Source organism: Cetorhinus maximus, chromosome 14 (assembly GCF_964194155.1).
Source record: "Cetorhinus maximus chromosome 14, sCetMax3.hap1.1, whole genome shotgun sequence".
NCBI lineage: Eukaryota > Metazoa > Chordata > Chondrichthyes > Lamniformes > Cetorhinidae > Cetorhinus > Cetorhinus maximus.
Window position 1 is genome coordinate 38,151,664 of NC_135892.1, and position 22,137 is coordinate 38,173,800.

The following is a 22,137-nucleotide window of genomic DNA, read 5'->3' on the forward strand; positions in this document are numbered from 1 at the left end:
TTCTATGGTTCTAACATCTGCCCTAGGATGCGCAGTCTATGTGAAGAATTTGCTTCAAGTGGTTGGGAGCTATAGTCAATATCAGTTGGTCTATGGGAGAAATCCAAAAATGTCTTCCGTGAAGTGTGATTCTCTGCCCGTCTTGGAAGGGACTACAATTAGCTCCAACTTTTCTCCGCATTTGAATACTCTACGTGCAGGGAAAAGGGCATTCATCAAGGCAGAAGTCTCAGAAAATTTGGTGAGCCATACGGTATCACATAAGACCATGCGAGATGAACTTTAATCCTGGGGATTTATTGTACCATAAAAGAGAGGGCCAGAAAGAGTGGAAAGGTCTGGATAAAGTGATTGATAGGCTGTGATGGGAAGACAGTAATCCTCCAACATGGTAGTCAAACTATTAGGGTACATTCATCAAGGGGAGATAGTGATGTGGTGGTAATTTCACTAGACTAGTAAACCAGCTGCCCAGGCTAATGATCTGGGGGCACTGGTTCAAATCCTACCAGGGCAGCTGGTGAAATTTAAATTCAAATAATAAAATCTGGAATCGAAAACTAGTCTCAGTAATGATGACCATCAATTGTTGTTTGAAAAAAAAATCTATCTGGTTCGCCAGAAGGCAATCTGCCATCCTTACCCAGCCTGTGCTGCATGTGACCCCAGACCAAAACAATGTGGTTGACTCTTAACTGCCCTCTGAAATGTCCTGACAAGCCACTGAGTTCAAGGGCAATTAGAAACAGGCAACAAATGCTGGCCTTGCCTGCACACCCACATCCCATCAAAGAAAATAATTTTTTTTTAAATTAGGTTGATCAGGACCTATTTATAAACTGCAGAATCTGAGCAATTAGTAGAAGATGATGAGGCTTCCTGCACCTCACATACTCATATGTTTGACAGTTATGAGAAGGAGACTACGATTGATAAGGGGCTGGATGACAATAGACAAAGTGATACTGATGCACAGGATAGGGTTATTTTAGCCAAAGGTCAACTGCCAAAAGTTTATCCTCGGGTAACATATTTACCGGAAGGGCCCAGCGAATGGACAGATGTGACCATTGTAGGGAGAGCAGGGAAAGCTACCAGCAAGTTCAAATATTGGCTAAAAGCTCACAATAATGAAAAGGAGGTGTAAGATCCATGGGCTGGCAAAATGAGGTGAAAATGTGGAAAGTTAGAAAACGCACTGTTTCTATAGTGGACCTGGAAATGACTCTGGTCCTAGGAAAAGAACATGTACTGGCAACAGAACCTTTGGCCGTGGGCGGGCGAGGCCATGTAACCGTAGTCCAGAATGAGATGGGAGGGCCAGCGGAGGCCGTAGTTTGACTAGAACAAGGACTATAGAGCAAACTGGGAACACCACTAGAAGTAGAAGTCCTTATGATCAGGAAGTTTTGATGGCTACAAACAAATTGGAAGATAAATTAATAATAGATGCAAAACAAAAAGAGTTGGATAGTTGGAAAAAAAATTGATGAATGCTCTGAAGTGCCAGATAGGCGATAGCCTGACTTATCTCACAGGTGGATATGTGCTGAAAAAGTACTATTTGATGGAACATATAAGGCTGAAACAAGACTAGTAGCTCAGGGTTTTGAAGAGAGACTTGGTCATCAAGATGTTAGAGTGGACTTCCCCCACTGCAGGAAGGTGATCTTGAAGATTTTCTTAGGCACAAATTCTTGGGAATGTAGGTCAATCAATATAAAAGCTGCATTTTGCAGGATGAAAATTTTCAAAGGGAAACATTTTTGAAACTATCTAAAGAATTGGGTGATGTAGAAAGGAAACTGTGGAAATTAAACAAATGTGTTTATAGATTGAATGATGCATTGAGGGTGTGGTATTTCTCGTTAGGTCCGTCTTGCAGAATTCAGGTAAAAGCAAAACCAGCAATGTTCTATTGGTATCATTAAGAGAAACTCATGGATATCTTTATGATGCAAGTCAATGATTTTCTAGGGAGAGGTTCTGTGGAATTTGAGCAATTTGTTAGCTAAGATAAAAGGGGAATTTAGGATTGGAAGTCAGGCTTCAAGGACCTTTAAATATATAGGGTTAGATATTAATCTAACTAACTAAGTTGGGTGTAGCCTTGAATCAACAATCATATCTAGAAAGTGTTAATTGTATCTCAATAAATCAGGCCAGGTCCTCACAGAAAGATGAGCTTGTATCCAAAGAAGAAACAAAGCAGTTAAGAAGTTTGATTGGACAGTTAACCTGGCTATGCATCAGACAAGACCCAATGCCAGTTATGACATATTGGAACTGAGTACTCTGGTGAAAAATGCTACAGTTGAGGAGGTTTTAAAGGCAAATAAAACATTAAAGAAATTAAATTCTGAGAAATGTGTCTTGGGTTTCCAGCTTTGGGTGACCCAAAAGATATGAAGTTGATCATTTGCGGTGATGCTTCCCATGTCAAGCTTCCAGATGGATATTCAAATATGGCTGGGTTTATCATATTCTTGGTGGGGATAAATAGAAAGTGCTGTCCCTTAGCTTGGGAAGCAACGAAAATATAAATTAAAAATAAAAAGCTGCAGAAAAACTGGCGCTGGTAGAAGCATTAGATATAGGATTGTACTTATCTAACATTCTGAAGGAAATCCTAAACAAGGGACATTCTGAGAAATTTTGCCCATTGAATGCTATGCAGGTCTCTTTGGGATAATGTTCATTTGACATGGAGTGTCACTGAGAAAAGGTTGAGGAGTGACTTGGCTAGTGCAAAGGAAATGTTGGAGAGAAAAAAGATCTTGAAGATAAAATGGGTCAACGCAAGTCACTAATTTATCAGACTGTTTTACAAAGAGCTTGCTCCAGGAAATTGTTCAAGGTCCTACAAGAGGGATGTCTTCTGGGAGTTGTAAGAAATATGGAAAACCATTTTTTTAATTGTTTTGTAATTATGTTATAATTTGTAAGTATGTTATAAAGCTTTTGTTTAAATAAATAAATCTTTGGTTGATTGTCTTATTAAAGATACGCAGATGATGGGCATTATTTGATTAAGGACTGAGAGCACTTATAAAGAGGGATGGCTGGGACACTTGGTTAGTACTTAGGAGGCAGAGATCTGTAATGCTACTTCTTGCCACACCTTCTGAACTGAGTTTCTTACATTGGTTACGATGAGAAGGAAAAGAGAGTCTTTTAGCAGGTACAAGGGAAGCAAATCAGCAGAGGCATTAGTGGAGTACAGAAAGTACAGGGTGGAGCTTAAGAAAGCAATTAGGAGAGCAAAGAGGGGATATGAGAAAGCTCTGGCTGGTAAAAATAGGGAAAATCCCAAGATATTCTGTAAGTATATCAATGGGAAGAGGATAACCAGGGAAAGAGGAGGGCCCATAAGGGACCATGGGGCCATCTATGGGTGGAGCCAGAGGATATCAGTAGAGTGTTGAATGAATACTTAACATCCGTCTTCACGCAAGAGAATGAGGATGAAGGTATCGAACTCTGGGAGAGAGACTGCGAGGTTCTTAAGCAAATTGATATTGGGAGTAACAAGGTTTTGGAGGTGTTGGCAGGCTTAAAAGTAAACAAATCTCCAGGTTAGGATGATTTGTGTCCCAGACTGCTGAGAGAGGCAAGGGAGGAGATCGCAGGGGCTCTGACCCAAATTTTTAATTCCTCTCTGGCCACGGGAAAGATGCCAGAGGACTGGAGAACAGCTAATGTGGTTCCACTATTTAAGAAGGGTTGTAGAGATAAGCCAGGGAACTACGGGCCAGTGAGTCTCACATCAGTGGTAGGGAAACTATTGGAGCAAGTTCTTAAGGAGGGTATCTATCCTCCACTTGGAAAGGCAAGGTTTGATCAGGGATAGTCAGCATGGCTTTGTCAGAGGGAGGTCATGCCTAACAAATTTGATTGAATTTTTTGAGGAGGTGACCAGGTGTGTAGATAAGAGTAGTGTAGTTGATGTAGTTTTATGGATTTCAACAAAGCCTTTGACAAGGTCCCACATGGGAGACTTATAAAGAAGGCAAGTGTACATGGGATACAGGGTAATCTGATAAGGTGGATTCAAAATTGGCTTAGTTGTAGGAAACAAAGGGTGATGACAGAAGGCTGCTTTAGTGACTGGAAGCCAGTGTCCAGTGGCATACCACAGGGATCTGTGCTTGGCCCCCTATTATTTGTCATTTATATAAACGACATAGATGACTATGTGGGGGGTAGGATTAGTCAGTTTGCGGATGACACAAAGATTGGCTGGGTGGTGAACAGTGAGGTTGAGTGTCTTGGGCTACAGGAAGATATAGACGGGATGGTCAAATGGGCAGATAAGTGGCAGATGGAATTTAACCCCGAAAAGTGTGACGTGATACACTTTGGAAGGAGTAATTTGACAAGGAAGTATTCAATGAACGGAATGGCACTAGGAAGTTCTGAGGAACAAAGGGACCATGGCGTGTGTGTCCATAGATCTCAGAAGGTGGAGGGCACTTTAGTGGGGTGGTGAAAAAGGCATATGGGACACTTGCCTTTATCAATCGAGGCATAGATTATAAAAGTAGGGAGGTCATATTGGAGTTGTATAGAACCTTGGTGAGGCCACAGCTGGAGTGCTGTATGCAGTTCTGGTCGCCACATTATAGGAAGGATGTGATTGCACTGGAGGGGGTGCAGAGGAGATTCACCAGGATGTTGCCTGGGATGAAACATTTAAGTTATGAAGAGGGGTTGAATAGACTTGGGTTGTTTTCGTTGGAGCAGAGAAGACTGAGGGGTGACCTGATCGAGGTGTACAAGATTATGAGGGGCATGGACAGGGTGGATAGGGAGCAGCTGTTCCCCTTAGTTGAAGGGTCAGTCACAAGGGGACACAAGTTCAAGGTGAGGGGTGGGAGGTTTAGGGGGGGATGTGAGGAAAAACCTTTTTACCCAGAAGGTGGTGACGGTCTGGAATGCTCTGCCTGGGAGGGTGGTGGAGGCGGGTTGCCTCACATCCTTTGAAAAGTACTTGGATGAGCACTTGGCACGTCATAACATTCAAGGCTATGGGCCAGGTGCTGGTAAATGGGATTAGGTAGGTAGGTCAGGTGTTTCTCACGTCAGTGCAGACTCAATGGGCCGAAGGACCCCTTATGCACTGTGATTCTGGTGTGTCTAATGCTCTTTCATGTCACACGCTGTATAGTGGTCCTTGTATGCTGGACAGCTTCTTGGTGGATGAAGAAGTCCACACTTTCTACACGGCTTGTTCAGTTTCGCAAATCTTGGCTACCTTGCCAATAGTTGAAGCCACATCTAAAGCTTGCAAACTCTATCGGCCTGCAGGATAGCTTTGTATTTACACCCATTTTTGAAAAAATCTTCAATATCAAGATCTTTTGGCTTTTCTACGAGACCCTTTAAAAAGCTTCAATTGGAGTTGACACGATGACCAGCTCTGCAATCCCTTCAGATAACTCAGCTTCAGAGAAGTCACAGTCCCTGCCTTAGCCACTGCAGCAACAGACAAATTTGATCGATTGACTTTTTCAGTTGCTGCCTATATGACATAAGTTGCAACTGATGTATCCTGAAATTGATTTTCACATGTTGTTGGTCTTCTAGTGTGGTCCATATTTTCTAAGGGTCTTTCTATTCATCTTCAGATTAGCCTGAGGTATTCAGCCTATGAAGTCCTTCATTTCTGATAGTTCTCTTAATTTGGAATTAATTATAAAACTTTTACGAAGCTCTGGTTAAATCTCAACTGGAGTATCGTGTCCAATTCTGGGCACCCCACTTTAAGAAGGATATGAAGGCTTTAGAAAGAGTGCAGAAAGGATTGATGGGAATGTTTCCAGGGATGAGGGATTTCAGCTACATGAATTGATTGGAGAAGCTGCATTTTTTCTCCTTAGAGAAGAGAGGGTTGAAAGTTGATTTGATAAAGATGCTCAAAATCATGAGGGTCTAAGACAGAGTAGCTGGCAAGAAACTGTTCCATTGGCGGAAGGGCCGAGAACCAGAGGATGATTTAAGATGATTGAAAAAAGAACTAACATGAGGAAAGACCTTGTATGCCGTGAGTGATTAAGGTCTAGAATGCACTATCTGAGAGTGTGGTGGAGGTAGATAGAATTGTGACTTTCAAAAAGGAATTAGATAATCAACTGAAGAGAGAAAATTTTCCGGGATACAGGGAAAGGAGGGGAGGGTCATGAGAATAGCTGAGTTGTTCCTGCAGAGAGCAGAAATGCATTCAGTGGGCTGAATGGCCTCATCCTGTGCAGTAAGCATTCTCTCAGCCAAGCGACAGACCGTATGGACCCTCGAGGCTTCTTTGCTATTGATACAGTCATGGCTGATCTGCCTCAACGACACTTTCCTGCCCAATCCCCATTTCCCTTGATTCTCTGAGAGGCAAAAAACTATCTTTCTCAGACTTAAATATTCACCAGAATGGAACATTCAAAACCCTGTGGGATAGAGGTTTCCAAAGATTCACAACCCTCTGAGTGAAGAAAATTTTTGCCATCTTGGTCCTAAATGGTCCTGAGACTGTGCCTTGTGTTCCAGATTCACCAGCCGGGGGAACAACCTTTCAGTGTCTACCCTGTCAATACCCTTCAGAATCTCACTTGTCAGGGGGATGAAAAACATGTATTCGAACTGACATGGGGAAAGGGCTCAAAGTCATCATTGTGCAGATGCTTATACATCAGTTATTGGTGACGGCAAATCCACGAGTGATTGTTTTATGTCATGTGGCATTGTGATATGTAATACTGTCACCAAGTATCTGGGAGACTCCCATCTCTCCATCGCCAATGGTCTTGCAATCTGCTACTCTGCTGATCTCCATGACCACCTCCTACCCAATTGTCAGAGTGGAAATTACTGGATAGCCATTCCTGGTTCTCTGTCTCTCCCTGGAATTCTGTGCTCTTTGCTGCAAGGAGAGGAAGCAGAGAGTTATGAGTGTGCGAAATAGATTGTGTGAAGAGGATGAATGAAAACACTGTGGAGCCTGATCGTGACAGATGAGTGAGAGTTGGCAGTAAGGTGAGTATGTGGCAGTGTTGGCTATTCAGATGGAAATGTGAGGTTATGTCTCAAGAAAGAGAAATGAGTGGAGTGCAAGGCGTGTTGCTCTGAGGCATGCTACATAGCAGGATGCTTTGAAAGACAGAGAACGTGGGATGCCAGTCATCTTTCCTGCCCTTATTCCTTCAGCTACTTCCAGCCATACCTCTTTGATTTCAGAGGCTGGCCTCTCCCTCCTGTCCGGCGGGCAATACTTCTCCTCTAGCACTCATAGCCTGCAATATGACTTCCAGAGAAGCATCAGAGAACCAGTGGAGAGGAGAGGTCTTTCCACATTCCCACATGCATCCATTCTTCTACTTGCCTAATGTTCAGTGGCAGACATGCAATGAAGCCATCTGACCATATCCAACATCCACCATGCTACAGCAGATCAATTAACATAAAAATTCTGCCCATAGACTCTGTTTGTGAACCTGAAGGTTATGTATAATTTTCTAAGATTGAGCAAAGCTGCAGGCACTTAGCTGTGTTTATACAAAAATCATGTCCTGTTCTCGTGTTTGTTTCCTATGTGTAGAACTCCTGCATTGAAGATGAGCTAAGGTACCTGCTGGCCTCCCTACCGCAGTCTGAAGTGGATCAGTGTGTGCAGTACTTTACTTCTCTTGCTCTACGAGAGAGTAATCAGTCTTTGGCAGCGCAAAGGGTAAGCTTCGAAGATCTAGTTCTGTGTAGTCATCCTTTTGCAACATTGCTGGAAAATTTACTACTTTCAGACAAGATGATATCTGTTTTTAGATGATGACCAAGGTCTACAAATGAAACATTGCTAATGGCTAGCAGTTACACCATGGCTATATGGTTTAGCAAAGGCTGGCCTATTAAAAACCTTTCCATTAGCATTAAATAATATCAGAGATTGTGCAATCCCTAACAGATGGGGCCTAAAAATTTTAAGCTTTGACGTGCAGCCTGAAAGAAGATTTTTTTTGTTCCAGACTGGCTCAATTTGTAGTATTCCTGCCTCTGAATTGGAAGTACATGGAGTCAAACCCCAGTTAGGACTTCACATGTGCTGGGGAGGTGCTGCATTGCCGCAGGCACCATCTTTTGAATGGGATGACAGCTGTGGCAAGAACAGAAAGTGTTGGAAAAACTCAGCAGGTCTGGCAGCATCTGTAGAGAGTGAGAAACAGAGTTAATGCTTCGAGCCCACTATGACTCTCCTTTGGAACTGGAGAGAGGTAGAAAAATGATTGGTTTTATGCTGTTGAAAAAGTGGGGAGGGGCAGGTAAAGCAAAATAGAAGGTCAGGGATAGGTTAGAGGGCAAGAGAGATTAAATAACAAAGATGTTATGGAACACAAGACAAAGGGAGTGATAATGGCAATATTAAAGACTAAAGCTTTGGGTGTTAATAGCAGAATAAAGGTCAGCACTACCTGAAAGCAAAATAGCAGAATGTGTTAATAGCAGAAAAAGGGTCAGTGCCATCTGAAAGCAAAAACATGAAAACAAGATACAGACCGGCAATTTGGGGGGCGGGGGGATAAAAATGGAGGACAAAGCTCATGGTCTGAAGTTGTAGAACTCAATGTTGAGTCCAGAAGGTTGTAAAGTACCTAATCAGAAGATGAGGTGCCGTTGCTCCTACTTCCATTGGGCTTCACTGGAACATTGTCACAGGCCAAGGACAGAAATGTGAAAATGAGAGCAAGAAGGTAAATTGAAATGGCAAACGACCAGAAGGTCGGGATCATGCTTGTGAACTGAGCGAAGGTGTTCCGCAAGTGGTCAGCCCTGTCTGCGTTTAGTCTCCCCAGTGTAGGGGACACTGCATTGTGAGTGGCGAATACAGAACACTAAATTGAAAGAAGTACAAGTAAATCGCTGATTCACCTTGAAGGAGTGTTTGGGGCCCTGGACAGTGAGGAGGAAGGAGCTAAAGAACCTTTGAAGGAGTGTTCCAGCATTTTCTGTTTTTGTTTCAGATTTCCAGCATCTGCAGCATTTTGCTTTTATGGACAACTGTAGACCAATCTGCCTGTATACAGCTATTGAGTTTTGCAACACTGTGACTGTGCAATATCTTAGCTAGAATGATCTAAAATTAATCTGACTGTCCCCTCTTCCCATTTCCCTGTATTTTCCTCCGCATCAAATGTTATCCAATTTTCCATTAAAAATGCAATGATCTCTGCCTCAACTACTCCCTGTGACAAATCATTCTAAAGTTCATCAGCTCTCTGAATTAAGAGATTTCTCCTAACTTTTTTCATCGATGATCGATGTAAATTGATGGCTTCATCATCACTCTCAACCAAATCGCCCTAACAAAACTCTCATTAGAGTTAAAACTTCCTATTAAATCTCCTCTTAACTTTCAATGGAAAAAGTTCCAGTATTTCAAGTCTTTTCTCATAACTATAGTTTGCCAGTCCTTTATTTTCCCAAAAACATACTTTATTCATAAGATTTATAAAGGTACATTACAAAGTTCAAAGTTAACTTTAAATAGAGTACAAATCAGATCATTTCTTTCAGTACAGTATGTGGCACTCTGAGATGCCACAGAGGCAATATTATAAAACTCAATAGTTGTGTACAGACAGATTGGTCCACAGTTAACATCCCATTTGAAGGATGGCGCTTGTGGTGGTGTGGCCTATCCTTAGTGCTGTTGACCTCATATGTTTGAAGTCCTGACAGGGTTTTGACTCCATGAGGCAGGAATACTACAAACTGAGCCAAGTTGACAAAAAAATACAACTACAGGTTATGGTTACAATATTTATTTGCCATTCCTCTTTTTCATCAAAGGTTATGTGGGATAGATGGGAATGTGGAATTAGAAATACAACAGATCAGCCAAGATCTTATTGAATAATAGAGCAGGCCGAGGGGCCGAATGGCCTACTTCTGCTCCTATTTCGTATGTTCATATCCTGGTGAATTGACTCTGCAAGTTCTGTATTATCTCTTCACTGCTGTAGGCTATCCACTATTTATAAAATCATAATGCCTGTGGTCCTTTCTATGGTTTTACCTACCTGTGCTGACACTTTAAAGTACTTATGTATTTGGACTAGTAGGTGCCTCTGTTCATCTCAAACCAGCATGGTTTTTCACAGTCATGTAGATTGTGCAGTACAAGTCCCATGACACAAATTAAAGAATAGCAAGGACTTTACCCAGTCCATTGCCCATTTCAACCAGTAAAAGTAGATGAACAGGATATTTGTCTCATTACTGTCTGTAGTGCTTTGCTGTGAACAAAATGTACACTGAGTTTGCCTACAAAGAGTCAGAGAGTCTTAATGGCACAGAAGGAGGCCATTCAGCCCATCAAATTCATACTGGTTCTGTGTAGAGCAGTCCAGTCAGTCCTACTCCCCTGCTCTATCCCCATGGCTCCGCAAATTTATTTTCCACAAGTGCCCATTCAATTTCCTTCTGAACCCATTGATTTCAGCAAACAGTAGTAATACAGTCATTCTAGGTGATTCTGTAGTTAAGGGGCAGATAGGCATTTCTGTAACCATCATTCTGAGTCCTGCATGGTGTGTTGCCTCCCTGGTGCCAGGGTAAAGGGTATCATGGAGAGTCTGCAGAATATTCTGCAGTGGGATGAGAGTGGACCACAAATTGTGGTACAGGCCGGTACCAACAAGAGGGCAGGTATTGAGATCCTTTAATCTGATTTTTAAGAGCTGGGGAAGAGTTTTTAAAAAGTAAGATCTTTAAGGTAGTAATCTCGAGATTACACCCACAACCAGGCACTCGTGAGAGTAGCAATAGGAAGATAAGGAGGATCAATGCATGGCTTGAGGCATGGTGCAGGAAGGAGGGGTTAAGATTTCTGGTGCATTGCAACCAGTTGGGAACATAGGACTTAGGAGCAGGAGTAGGCCATTCGGCCCTTTGAGCCTGCTCCACCATTGAATAAGACCTTCGCTGATCTAGTTGCGGTCTCAGTTCCACTTCCCTGTCTGCACCCCTTAACCCTTGACTCCCTTGTCTAATAATAATTGATCTAACTCGGTCTTGAATAAGTTTAAAGACCCAGCCTCCACCATCACCACCTGGGGAAGAGAATTCCATATTCTTAATGACCCTCTGAGAGAAAAAAAAATCTCCTCATCTCTGTCTTAAAATATGCCCCTGAGTTATAGTTTCCCGCACAAGAGGAAACATCCTCCCAGTATGCACCCTATCCAGTCCCCTCAAGACCTTACATGTTTCAGTAAGGTCACCTCTTATTCTTCCAGGGTACTGGGGCAGGATGCACCTATTCAAAAGGGTTGGTTTGTAACTCAGCAGGATTGAGACCATGTGCTCGTGATGTGTTTCACTGGTGTGGTAGTGGAGGGTTTAACCTAAATTGGCAGGAGGTTGGACACAAGCATATAGAAATAGAAAAGAGGAATAAGGGGCAAAAAGTGAGAGTGTTGGATAGAAGCAGTACCATGTTAGATAGGAGCAGGTTAAGAAGGATTATGAGGAATACAAAGGCAGGTTTAGAATGTATATATGTAAAGTGGTGAATAAGGTTGATGAACTACAATCTCAAATAACCATGTGGGAATATGATGTAGTGACAATAACAGAAATGTGATTTCAAAATGGTGAGGACTTGGCACCTAATATTCAAGGTTGCAAAGTGCTCTGAAAAGATTGCAAAGGAAAATTGGGAACTGGGGTTGCAGTACTGATTAGGGAAGACCTTGTAATGTTGGAAAGAGAGGATGCCTTGGATGGCGCAAAGACAGAATCAATTTGGTTAGAGTTGAGAAGCAAAAAGAGGTGATCGCAAAACGTGGCATATTCTGTAGGCCTCCAAATAGTGAGAGAGAGAGGTAGAAGAGAAAATCTGCAGGTGCACCAACCATAGAGTGGTGATAATAAAGGACTTTAATTACCCAAATATCAATTGAGATAATGTTAGAGTAAAGGGCAAGGAGGGGGAGGAATTTTTGAAATTGAACTTTCTTGACCTGTATGTCTAACTAGGAAGGAGGCATTGCTGGATCTGGTGTTGGGTGGACCAAATGGACCGAGCGTCTGCGGGTGAACATTTGTCTAAGAGTGATCACTATATCATAAAATTTATATTCATATTGAAGAGGAGCAAGGAACAAGCTAAGGTAGAACTTCTAGATTGGAAGAGGGTTAACTTCAATGGATCTAAAGGGGATCCAGTCCTTGTACCATCAGCTGAAGGAGGACTTTTACTTTATCTATCTTATCTAAATATGTCATTATATTGTGTACCCCTTATCAAATCTCCCCTCAACCTCATTTGCTCCAAGGAAACAACCCCAACTTCTCCAATCTATCCTTGTAACTAAAATCCCTCATCTATGGAACCATTCTGGTAAATCTCCCTTCTTCCAAAAGTGTGGTGACCAGAATTGGATTCTAGTTATGGCCTAACCAGAGTTTATGCAGGTTTAGCCAATCTTCCTTGCTACCTCTATTTTTGAAGCCCAAGATCCAATATGTTTTATTCACTTCTGTCTAAATATGCCCTGCACCTTTAAAGATCTATGCACATGAACCCCATCACCCCCACCTCAGGTTCCTCTGTCCCTATACATGCTTTAGAACTGTGCAATTCTCCATATTGCTCTCCCTATTCATTCTACCAAAACATCACTTATTAAATTCCATCAGACACTTGTCTGCCCATTCTGCTCACCTATCTATGTCCTCTCACAGTTGCTTCGTATTATTATTACTGTTTGCCACACCTCCAAGTTTAAAATTTTATTTTGTATTCTAAAAAAAATCCAAGTATTCTTCAGAGAAGTAGTGATCCTGGCACAGAACCTTGGGGAACACCATTGTCTACCACCCTCCAATCTGAAAAACAATGATTTACATGATTCGCTGTTCGCTGTCCATAAGCCAATTTTTATCCAAGCTGACACTGAACCCCCTATTCTGTGATCCTCAATTTTGTTAGGTTTAGGAGACTTCCTGCGTCTAGAGTCACATGAAGCAGACAAAGCACTTTTAACTGCTTCAAAGAGCATCTCCATCATGACAGTTATATATCAGTTTCACAGAAAATTGATATAAAGTAAATATATTGCATGCGACGATGTACTTTTACCAAAGTCAGTATGACCTGAACTGTTAAGAATAATGCAATTCAGCATAGTTTTATTGTTTAAAAAATGTTGTGATCAAAAAACAAAAGCAAGACATTTATTTTTGTGAAACAAAGAAATGTGAATTCACTGCTCTGTATACTCAACACTGACTCCATCCATGTTTTGAGATATGAAAAGAAAATTTTGTAAGCAGACACTAACATGTATTTTGTAAGATGTTTAGAAGTATTTATTGGTGTTGTCTTAAAATGCAGTGTGAATCTTGTGTGGCAATATTAATTATTTTTTTATTATGCCTCTGAAGCACTTCAGGACATTTTTATACAGTAAAGGTGCTATATAAATGCAAGATGCTGTGGCTCATGATGGTCATAACAAAAATGAAAGTACAAGAAACTTTGACAACTGAAGAGAGATGAATGCTTAAATTTTGATAACTGGCTTTTTCTTGTAATCTAACATAAGTGGGTATGGAAAAAATCATGCCATCTGCAAAAAAGAAAAGTGAAGTGAAGGAATTGTACTACTATTCACAAACATGGTGCTTAATATGCATTAGGTTGCATTAGGTTGATACAAGGGCAGAAAATATTTGGCAGCTTTTTTGCAGAAAAGTAGATCATTTTTGAATACTTAAGTGAAGAAATTATTCAAGAAGTTTCTACCCATTAACAGTATGGCTTTAACTTCTACCAAATGTGGTTGAAAACCGTGAACAGCTTAAAGGCCAATCTGCATGTTTGGCCTTGGCAAAATGACTAGGGACCCATTGCTGAACCAAATCCATATGTGCTCTTTATCTTGCAGAGTTTTCAGTGTTTTTTTTTGTTTCCAGGAAGGACATGGTGAAACATCCACAGTTAACTCTCAGATGTTAAGATCAGTTTTCCAAATTAAGATTGGTAGCAACAAAAAAAATGAGAGGCAGGCAAGTAAAGCATAAGTATTGTAGATATTATTGCAACATTATGCATACATATAAATGTGTGTGTATATGTATATATATATTATATATATACACACACACACATATATATCGCAACATATAAATCAACCTGACGTCAGCAGCCCCATTCTTATGGCTCCAAAAATTGTTTTTGCATGTATCTGCATATAAGCTGATCCCTTTTCAGTCACGACATGCTATACCCACATTAATAGTCAGCCTCAGATTTTCACCCCACAAATGCATGTTTTAATTATAACTAGGGGCAAGGGATCAAACAGGCAATTTGGGCTGTGTTGCAAAGATGCCCGGGAGTTCAAGGAATGCCCAGACAGAACAATCCACACATGGCAAACGACAAAGAGAAATGAGTCTTCCAAAAAAATTGAAGCATGAAGCTGGTTTCAAACGAAAAGTCGTTACATTTGCATACTCGTCTACCGACTATGCTGAGCAGAGGAATTTAGTGTTCGTGGATAAACTGGTGCGAGAATGGAAGAAGAAAGAGCAAATAAGAGAAGCAAAGAGGGAGAGTGAAAAGAGACGGGCAACCAATATAAAATGGAATCCCAAAAGTATTGCTGAAAGAAGACATTTTGTCGAAGCTTTTCGTCTTGCACTCATTAGGACAATCACAAGAATACTAACGTCAGGGGAAGCAGCAACTTTATACCTTATGAAAAGAGAGTGCTGATTGGTTGGCAAGTGGGCTCTGGTGCATTCTTCAAGGCAATGTCTCTACCAATCAGAGTCCACTTGTCAACCAATTAGCACTCCTTTCTCATACAGTACAAAGTTGTTGCTTCCCCTGACATTGTATTCTTGCGGTTGTCCTGATGAATGCAAGGTGAAAACCTTCTACAAAATGTCTTTTTTCAACAATACTCAAGTTCTGTACTGCCAAACGGGTATTTTGAATCCCAAAGTCTTCTGTGGGCAAATAAATTGTAGAAAGGTGGTAAAAGGAGGAGTAGAGCCAAATAGGAACCAAAAAGAGGATTTTCACATGGAGGCAGAGGGCATTACGGAGATATTAAATGAATACTTTGCACCTGTCTTTACCAAGGCAAAGGATGCTACCCAGGCCATGATGAAAGAGGAGGTAATTCAGACAGTAGAAGCAATTGATAAGGAGGAGGTATTGGATAGGCTATCTGTACTTAAAAGTTCATAAGGCACTAGGACTGGATGAGATGCACCCACTGGATGAGGGAAGTGAGAGTGGAAATTGCGGAGGCACTGGCCATAATTTTTCCATCTTCCTCAGACTCGGGTAGTGCCAGAGGACTGGAGAATTGCAAATGTTACTGTTTTGTCCAAAAAAGGTATAAAGATAAGCCCAACAACTACAAGCCAGTCAGTTTAACTTCAGTGGTGAGGAAACCTCCCAAAACAATAATTTGGGACAAAGTTAATAGTCACATGGACAAACGCGGGTTAATTAAGGAAAGCCAGCACTGATTGTTAAGGGCTTAACTAACTTGCTGGAGTTTTTGAGGAGGGTCGTTGAGAGCAATGCTGTTGATGTGATGTACAAAAGGCATTTGATACTATGTTGCACCACAGACTTTTGAGGAAAATTATAGCTCATGGAATAAAAGGTACGTGATACAGAATTGGCCAAGTGACAGGAAGCAGAGAGTAGTGGTTAATGGATGTTTTTCAAGCTGCAGGAAGGTTTGTAGTGGAGTTCCCCAGGGGCCAGTGTTGGGACCCTTACTTTTCCTGATATATATTAATGTCCTAGACCTTGATTTACAGGGCACAATTTCAAAATTTGCAGATGATACAAAGTTGGTGGAATGGACGGACAGGTGGCAAGTGAAGTTAATGTGGGGAAATGTGAGAGATAATACAAAATAAAAGGTACAACTCTAAAGAGAGTGCAGGAGCAGAGGGATCTGGGTGTATAGTGCATATATGCATGAGTCTTTGAAGTTGTGACAAGACAGGTTGAGAGGGTGGTTAATAAAGCATACAGTATCCTAGGCTTTAATAATAGGGACGTAAAATACAAGAGCATGTAGGTTGAAGTTGTATAAGACACTAGTTCGTCCTCAGCTGGAGTATTGCATCCAGTTCTGTGTACAGCACTTTAGGGAGGATGTGAAGGCATTGGAGAGGGTGCAGAAAAGATTCATGAGAATGGTTCCAGAGATGAGGAACTTCAATTATGAAGATAGATGGGAGAAGTTAGGACTGATTTTCTTGACGAAGAGAATTAAGGCTAAGATGAGATCTGATAGAGGTATTCAAAATCGTAAAAGGTATAGACAGAGTAGATTTGGAGAATCTGTTCCCACTCGTACAAGGATTCTCGTAAAACAAGAGAGCATGGATTTAAATAAATTGACAAAAGAAACAAAAGTGATAACATTTTTTCATGTAACAAGTGGTTAAGGTCTGGAATGCACTCTCTGAGAGCGTGGTGGAGGCAGGTTCAATTGAGACATTCAAAAGGGAGTTAGACTGATCTGGAAAAGGAAAAATGTGCATGGTTACGGGGAGAAGACAGGATAATTCGGAGAGCTGGTGCAGTCACATTGGGCCAAATAGCCTCTTCCTGTGCTGTAACAATTCTATGATTCTGTAATTCTGTCTGTTTTCCAAAGCTATTTTTCTTGAAACAAGTCGTTAGCCTGAAGCCGGAGCCTATAGCTTCAGAAGCACCACTCCGCATCAAGCATGGCTGACCAGGAGTCTCTCCTGCTCTTACTGCCTGCCATAGGTGTGTTGGAAAGGTTTGCAGGTTGCTAATCAACCTATTTGGCCATGTTATGAACTATTGACCCCATGTTTTTGTTTAATTCAAAAGGGATTTGCAGCTGCATGTAAGAATTTCTTTACACACTAAGGTGTTTACACATTAAGATGCCACGGTCAAATTCCCCTTTGAAACTGAGCAGTCCAATCAGCTCCCTGTTCTCAGCGTGCTAGTTGAGAAACCCACCAATGGATTCTCCACAACTGTCTACTGCGAGGCTATCTTAACTAGTCAATATATGCGTTGGGATTCCTACAGCTCCACATGCCATAAGATTGGCCTTATCGGCAATCTTATAAATAGGACCTGAGCCATTTTCTCACCATGCAAGTTTGATGTGGAAATAGGGTGCATCAAAGCTATCCTGCGGGTTAAAAGCTACCCCAATCAGATCATTGCTTGCTATGTATCACGCAAGCTCACAAATGCTCATTATTTGCTGTGTATCACACAGATTCATGAATTTTCGGACCTGAAAAGTGCCCTCAGTCTACTTCAATGTACCCTGAGGGTAAGGTATCACAAAAATTTGAGCAATAGGTGAAGCTAGCCGTTTCACACTGCTACTCTGCAGTAGTAACACGAGTGGTATTTTCCACTAAGAGGACGCTGCCTCCAAGCCAAAAAGATGTTGTACCAGCCACACAAATAAGTAATTGTGGCACAGATATTTCAGTGCCAATGCGATGGCAGGTACGTAGGCCATACGTCCCAATGACTGGCAAATCCTACCAAACAGCACATCCCTTCAGCTGTTCGCAATAGGTAGAGTACTGACTGTACTCAACTAGCCCATGCTTGCAAAACTGAGAGCATAAATGTCTGTTGTTAGATGTGGTTCTGCGATGGGCAGCACTTGCTGAACAATCCCAAGTGTGTGAAGAATTACACTAACAACCAATTTAAGATTCAGTTGGGCTTGCAATTTGGCTCACCTATGCTTGCAAGAAACTACATGTATTCATATGCAAAGACCTGCCTTCTTGAGGCAAAAGGAACATGTCAGGCATTGCACCTTTTATGAATTAATAGCATGGGGAACAGTAGTTCCCTTGTGCGTTTCCCATGGCAACGCCTCGACCAGAGATGACTTGACAACCAATCAGAATCTTTTTCTCATACAGTGAGACAAGTGTTGCTCCGTTTGAAATTTGACATTCTTGTGTCTGTCCTGATGAGTGCAAGATGAAAAGCTTCGACAGCATGTCTCTTTTTTCAGCAATAATAAGAGTTAAGTAAAACATATCAGTTAACTTCCTAATGAAATAAAATTACATCACAAGGGAAGGAGCTGATTGGTGAGAAGTTGGTGAATGCTTATTTAAATCTTAAGTTTATTTCTCTTCATTTAGATAATAATGGAATATGCACCCTGTTCCATTTGGGAATTCCAGGATGCTCCTTGTACTCTATATAGCCATGTATACAAGAAGTATCTTCAGCTAGATGAGCTCGAGCTCTTTATTTGGAGTTGAGAAGCAGTGCATCTCTGAGGCTGAGAGCTTTGTGGATAGCTCATTTCTAGAGGTAGTCACCTCGCAGCTTAAGGATTTGGAGGCAGAGAGGGAAAGGATATGGTGGCAAAGAGGGAATGGGTGACTGCTAGACATTCAAGGAAGACCAGGAATGTAAAGCAGCTGCCCCCGAATGCATCTTGCTCTCTAACCATTTTTTAGCTCTGAATGTTGGTGATGGTTCCTCTACTGCAGGCTTGTCCAACCCATGGCACACAAGCCACTATCCGACCCTCAAGCCTCTCTATCCGGCCCATGGACACACTGTTCAAACTATGACTAAGTTTAATAAAAGATCCTGCAAAAAGCTGCTCCTGCAATCACAGGCCTTTTCTCTCCCCAATGAGCCAATCAGCAGAAAATGAGGGAGAGAAACAGTCTCTGATTGGAGGAGCAGGTGGCAGTGTGAAGGTGAGTGGCTTCTCTTCATTTTCACACTGCGCATTCTCTCCCTCTTGCCCTACCACTCAGGCACCGGCCCCCCAAAAGGAGCCCATGGCTCAAGATGGCAAGCCTGTGTGTGTGAGTGAGCCTGCGTTTGAGAGAGTGAGGCTGTATTTTCTTTAATTCATTCATGCAATGTGGGTGTTGCTGGCTAGGCCAAAATTTATTGCCCAACCCTGATTGCCCTTGAGAAGATGGTGATGAGCTGCCTTCTTGAACCGCTACAGTCCATGTGGTGTAGGTACACCCCCACAGTGCTGTTAGGAGGGATTTCCAGGATTTTGACCCAGCAACAGTGAAAGAACAGTGATATATTTCCAAGTCAGGATGGTGAGTAGCTTGGAGGAGCACTTCCAGGTGGTGATGTTCCCATGTGTCTGCTGCCCTTGTCCTTCTAGATGGTCGTGGGTTTGGAAGATGCTGCCTAAGGAGGCTTGGTGAGTTCCTGCAGTGCATGTTGTAGATGGTACACACTGCTGCCACTATGCGTTGGTGGTGGAGGGAGTGAATATTTGTGGATGGGGTGCCAATCAAGCGAGCTGCTTTGTCCTGGAAGGTGTCAAGCTTCTCGAATATTGTTGAAGCTGCACTCATCCAAGCAAGAGGAAAGTATTCCATCACACTCCTGACTTGAGCCTTGTAGATGGTAAACACGATTTGGGGAGTCAGGAGGTGCAGAATCCCTAGCCTTTGGCCTGCTCTGGTAGCCACAGTATTTTTATGACTAGTCCAATTCTGTTTCTGGTCAGTGATAACCCCCAGGAAGTTGATAACGGTGCATTCAGCAATGTCCAGGGACGATGGTTGGATTCTCTCTTGTTGGAGATAGTCATTGCATGGCATGTGTGTGGCTTGAATGTTACTTACCACTTGTAAGCCCAAACCTAGATATAGTCCAGGCCTTGCTGCATTTGAACATGGATTGCATCAGTATCCGAGGAGTTTTGAATGGTGCTGAACATTGTGCAATCATCAGCGAACATCCCCATTTCTGACCTTATGATGGAAGAAAGGCCCATTAATGAAGCAGCTGAAGATGGTTAGGCCTAGGACACCACCTTGAGGAACTCCTGCATTGATGCCCTTGAACTGAGATGACTGACCTCCAACAACTACAACCATCTTCTTTTATGTTACTTATGACTCTAACCAACGGACAATTTTCCCCCGATTCCCATTAGCTCCAGTGGTGCTTGGGCTCCTTGATGCCATACTCCGTCAAATGTTGCCTTGATGTCAAGGGCAGTCACTCTTGCCTCAATTCTGGAGGTCAGCTCTTTTGTCCATTTTGTAGAACCCAGGCTCTAGTGAGGTCAGGAGCTGAGTGACCCTGGCAGAACCCAAACTGAGTATCATTGAGCAGGGGAGATGGTGGCATAGTGGTATTGACACTGGACTAATGTTCCAGAGACCCAGAACAATGCTCTGGGGACCTGGGTTTGATTCCCACCACGGCAGATGGTGAAGTTTGAAATACCTGGAATTAAATGTCTGATGATGACCACGAAACCATATCCAATTGTCATAAAAACATATCTGGTTCACTAATGTTGTGTAGGGAGGGAAGTCTACTGTCCTTATATGGCCTGGCCTACATGTGACCCCAGACCCATCAGCAACATGGTTGACTCTTAAATGCCCTCTTAAACAGGGGCAATTAGGGATGGGAAATCAATGCTGGCTAGCCAGCGACGTCCATATCCCATGAACGAATAAAAAAAAGCGCCGCTTGATAGCACTGTTGATAACCTCTTCCATCACCTTCCTGATGATCGAGAGTAGGCTGATGGGGCAGTAGTTAGCTTGGTTGGATTTGTCCTGCTTTTTGTGTACAGGACATACCTGGGCAGTTTTCCACATTGCCAGTAAATACCAGTGTTGTAGCTATAGTGGAATAGCTTTGCGTGTGGCACTCTCTGGACCACAAGTCTTTAGTACTGTTGCTGGAGTATTGTCAGGGCCTATAGCTTTTGCAGTATATAATGCCTTCAGACATTTCTTCATATCACGTGGAGTGAATCAAATTGGCTGAAGATTGGCATCTGTGATGCTGGGGGTCTGTGGAGGCTGAGATGGATCACCCACTCGGCACTTAAATGAACATACGAATTAGGAGCAGGAGTAGGCCACTTCTCCCCTCCACCATTCAATAAGATCATGGTTGATCTGAATGTAACCTCAACCCCACATTCCTGCCTACCCCCCGATAACCTTTCACCTCCTTGTTAATCAAGAACTTATCTAGCTCTGCCTTAAAAATATTCAAAGACTCTGCTTCCATCGCCTTTTCAGGAAGAGAGTTCCAAAATTTCCTAGATTTTCTAGATAAGTTTTCTAGTTCCTAGAAAAAAATTTCTCCTCATCTCTGTCTTAAATACCCCTTATTTTTAAACAGTGGCTCCTAGTTCTAGATTCTCCCACAAGAGGAAACATTCTCTCCGCATCCATCCTGTCAAGACACCCCAGGATCTTAAAGATTTCAATTAAGTCGCCTCTTAGTCTTCTAAATTCCAATGGATACAAGTGTAACCTGTCCATCCTTTCCTCATAAGAGATCCCACCCATTCCTGGCATTAGTCTAGTAAACGTTCTCTGAACTGCTAACGCATTTACAACTTCCTTTAAGTAAGGAGACCAGTACTGTACACAATACTCCTGATGTGGTCTCACCAATGCCCTGTGCAACTAAACCATAACCACTACTTTTGTATTCAATTCCTCTCACAAGAAATGATAACATTCTATTAGCTTTCCTAATTACCTGCTGTACCTGCATTCTACCCTTTTGTGATTCATGCACTAGGACACCCAGATACCTCTGAACCTCAGAACTCTGCAATCTCTCACCATTTAGGTAATAAGCTTCTTTTTCATTCTTCCTGCCAAAATGAATGATTTTACATCTGCCCACATTATAGTCCATTTTCCAGATCTTTGCCCACTCACTTAGCCCATCTATGTCACCTTGTAACCTCCTTACAATTTGTAGTCCTCTTCACAATTTATTTTCCTACCTATCTTTGTGTTGTCAGCAAATTTAGCAACCATTCCTTTGGTCTCTTTATGGCTGAAGATTGTTGCAAATGCTTCAGCCTTGTTTCTTTACACACCCCCATCATTGAGGGTGGGGATATTTGTGGAGGCTTCTGCTTCAGTTGGTTGTTTAATTGTCCACCACCATTCACAGCCAGATGTGGCCGATTGGTTGTGGGGTCGCTTAGCCCTGTCTGTCGCACGCTGCTTTTGCTGTTTGGCACGCAAGTAGGCCTTTGTTGTAGCTTCACCAGGTTGACACCTCATTTTTAGGTATGCTTGGTGCTGCTCCTGGCATTCCCCCCTTCATTG

The 22,137-nt window shown here is 42.2% G+C and overlaps 1 protein-coding gene across 6 annotated transcripts in view; it reads left to right on the top strand.

Moving 5' to 3' along the window:
• The window catches only part of serac1 (serine active site containing 1), a 198,111-nt gene that overhangs the window by 60,759 nt on the left and 115,215 nt on the right, over positions 1-22,137 (top strand). For 2 of the 6 annotated variants that reach the window (XR_013578666.1, XM_078556815.1), the window contains exons 7-8: positions 7,586-7,714; positions 13,960-14,056. The exons of 1 other annotated variant lie outside the window; for it this stretch is intronic. Coding sequence is in view for 4 of the 5 variants with exons in the window: in XM_078556815.1 (XP_078412941.1) it covers positions 7,586-7,714; positions 13,960-14,056 (226 nt within the window). In the remaining variant the exon portion in view is untranslated. The remainder of the gene's footprint in view (positions 1-7,585; positions 7,715-13,959; positions 14,057-22,137) is intronic. 3 more of the 6 variants (XM_078556818.1, XM_078556816.1, XM_078556817.1) reach the window with 2 other exon arrangements.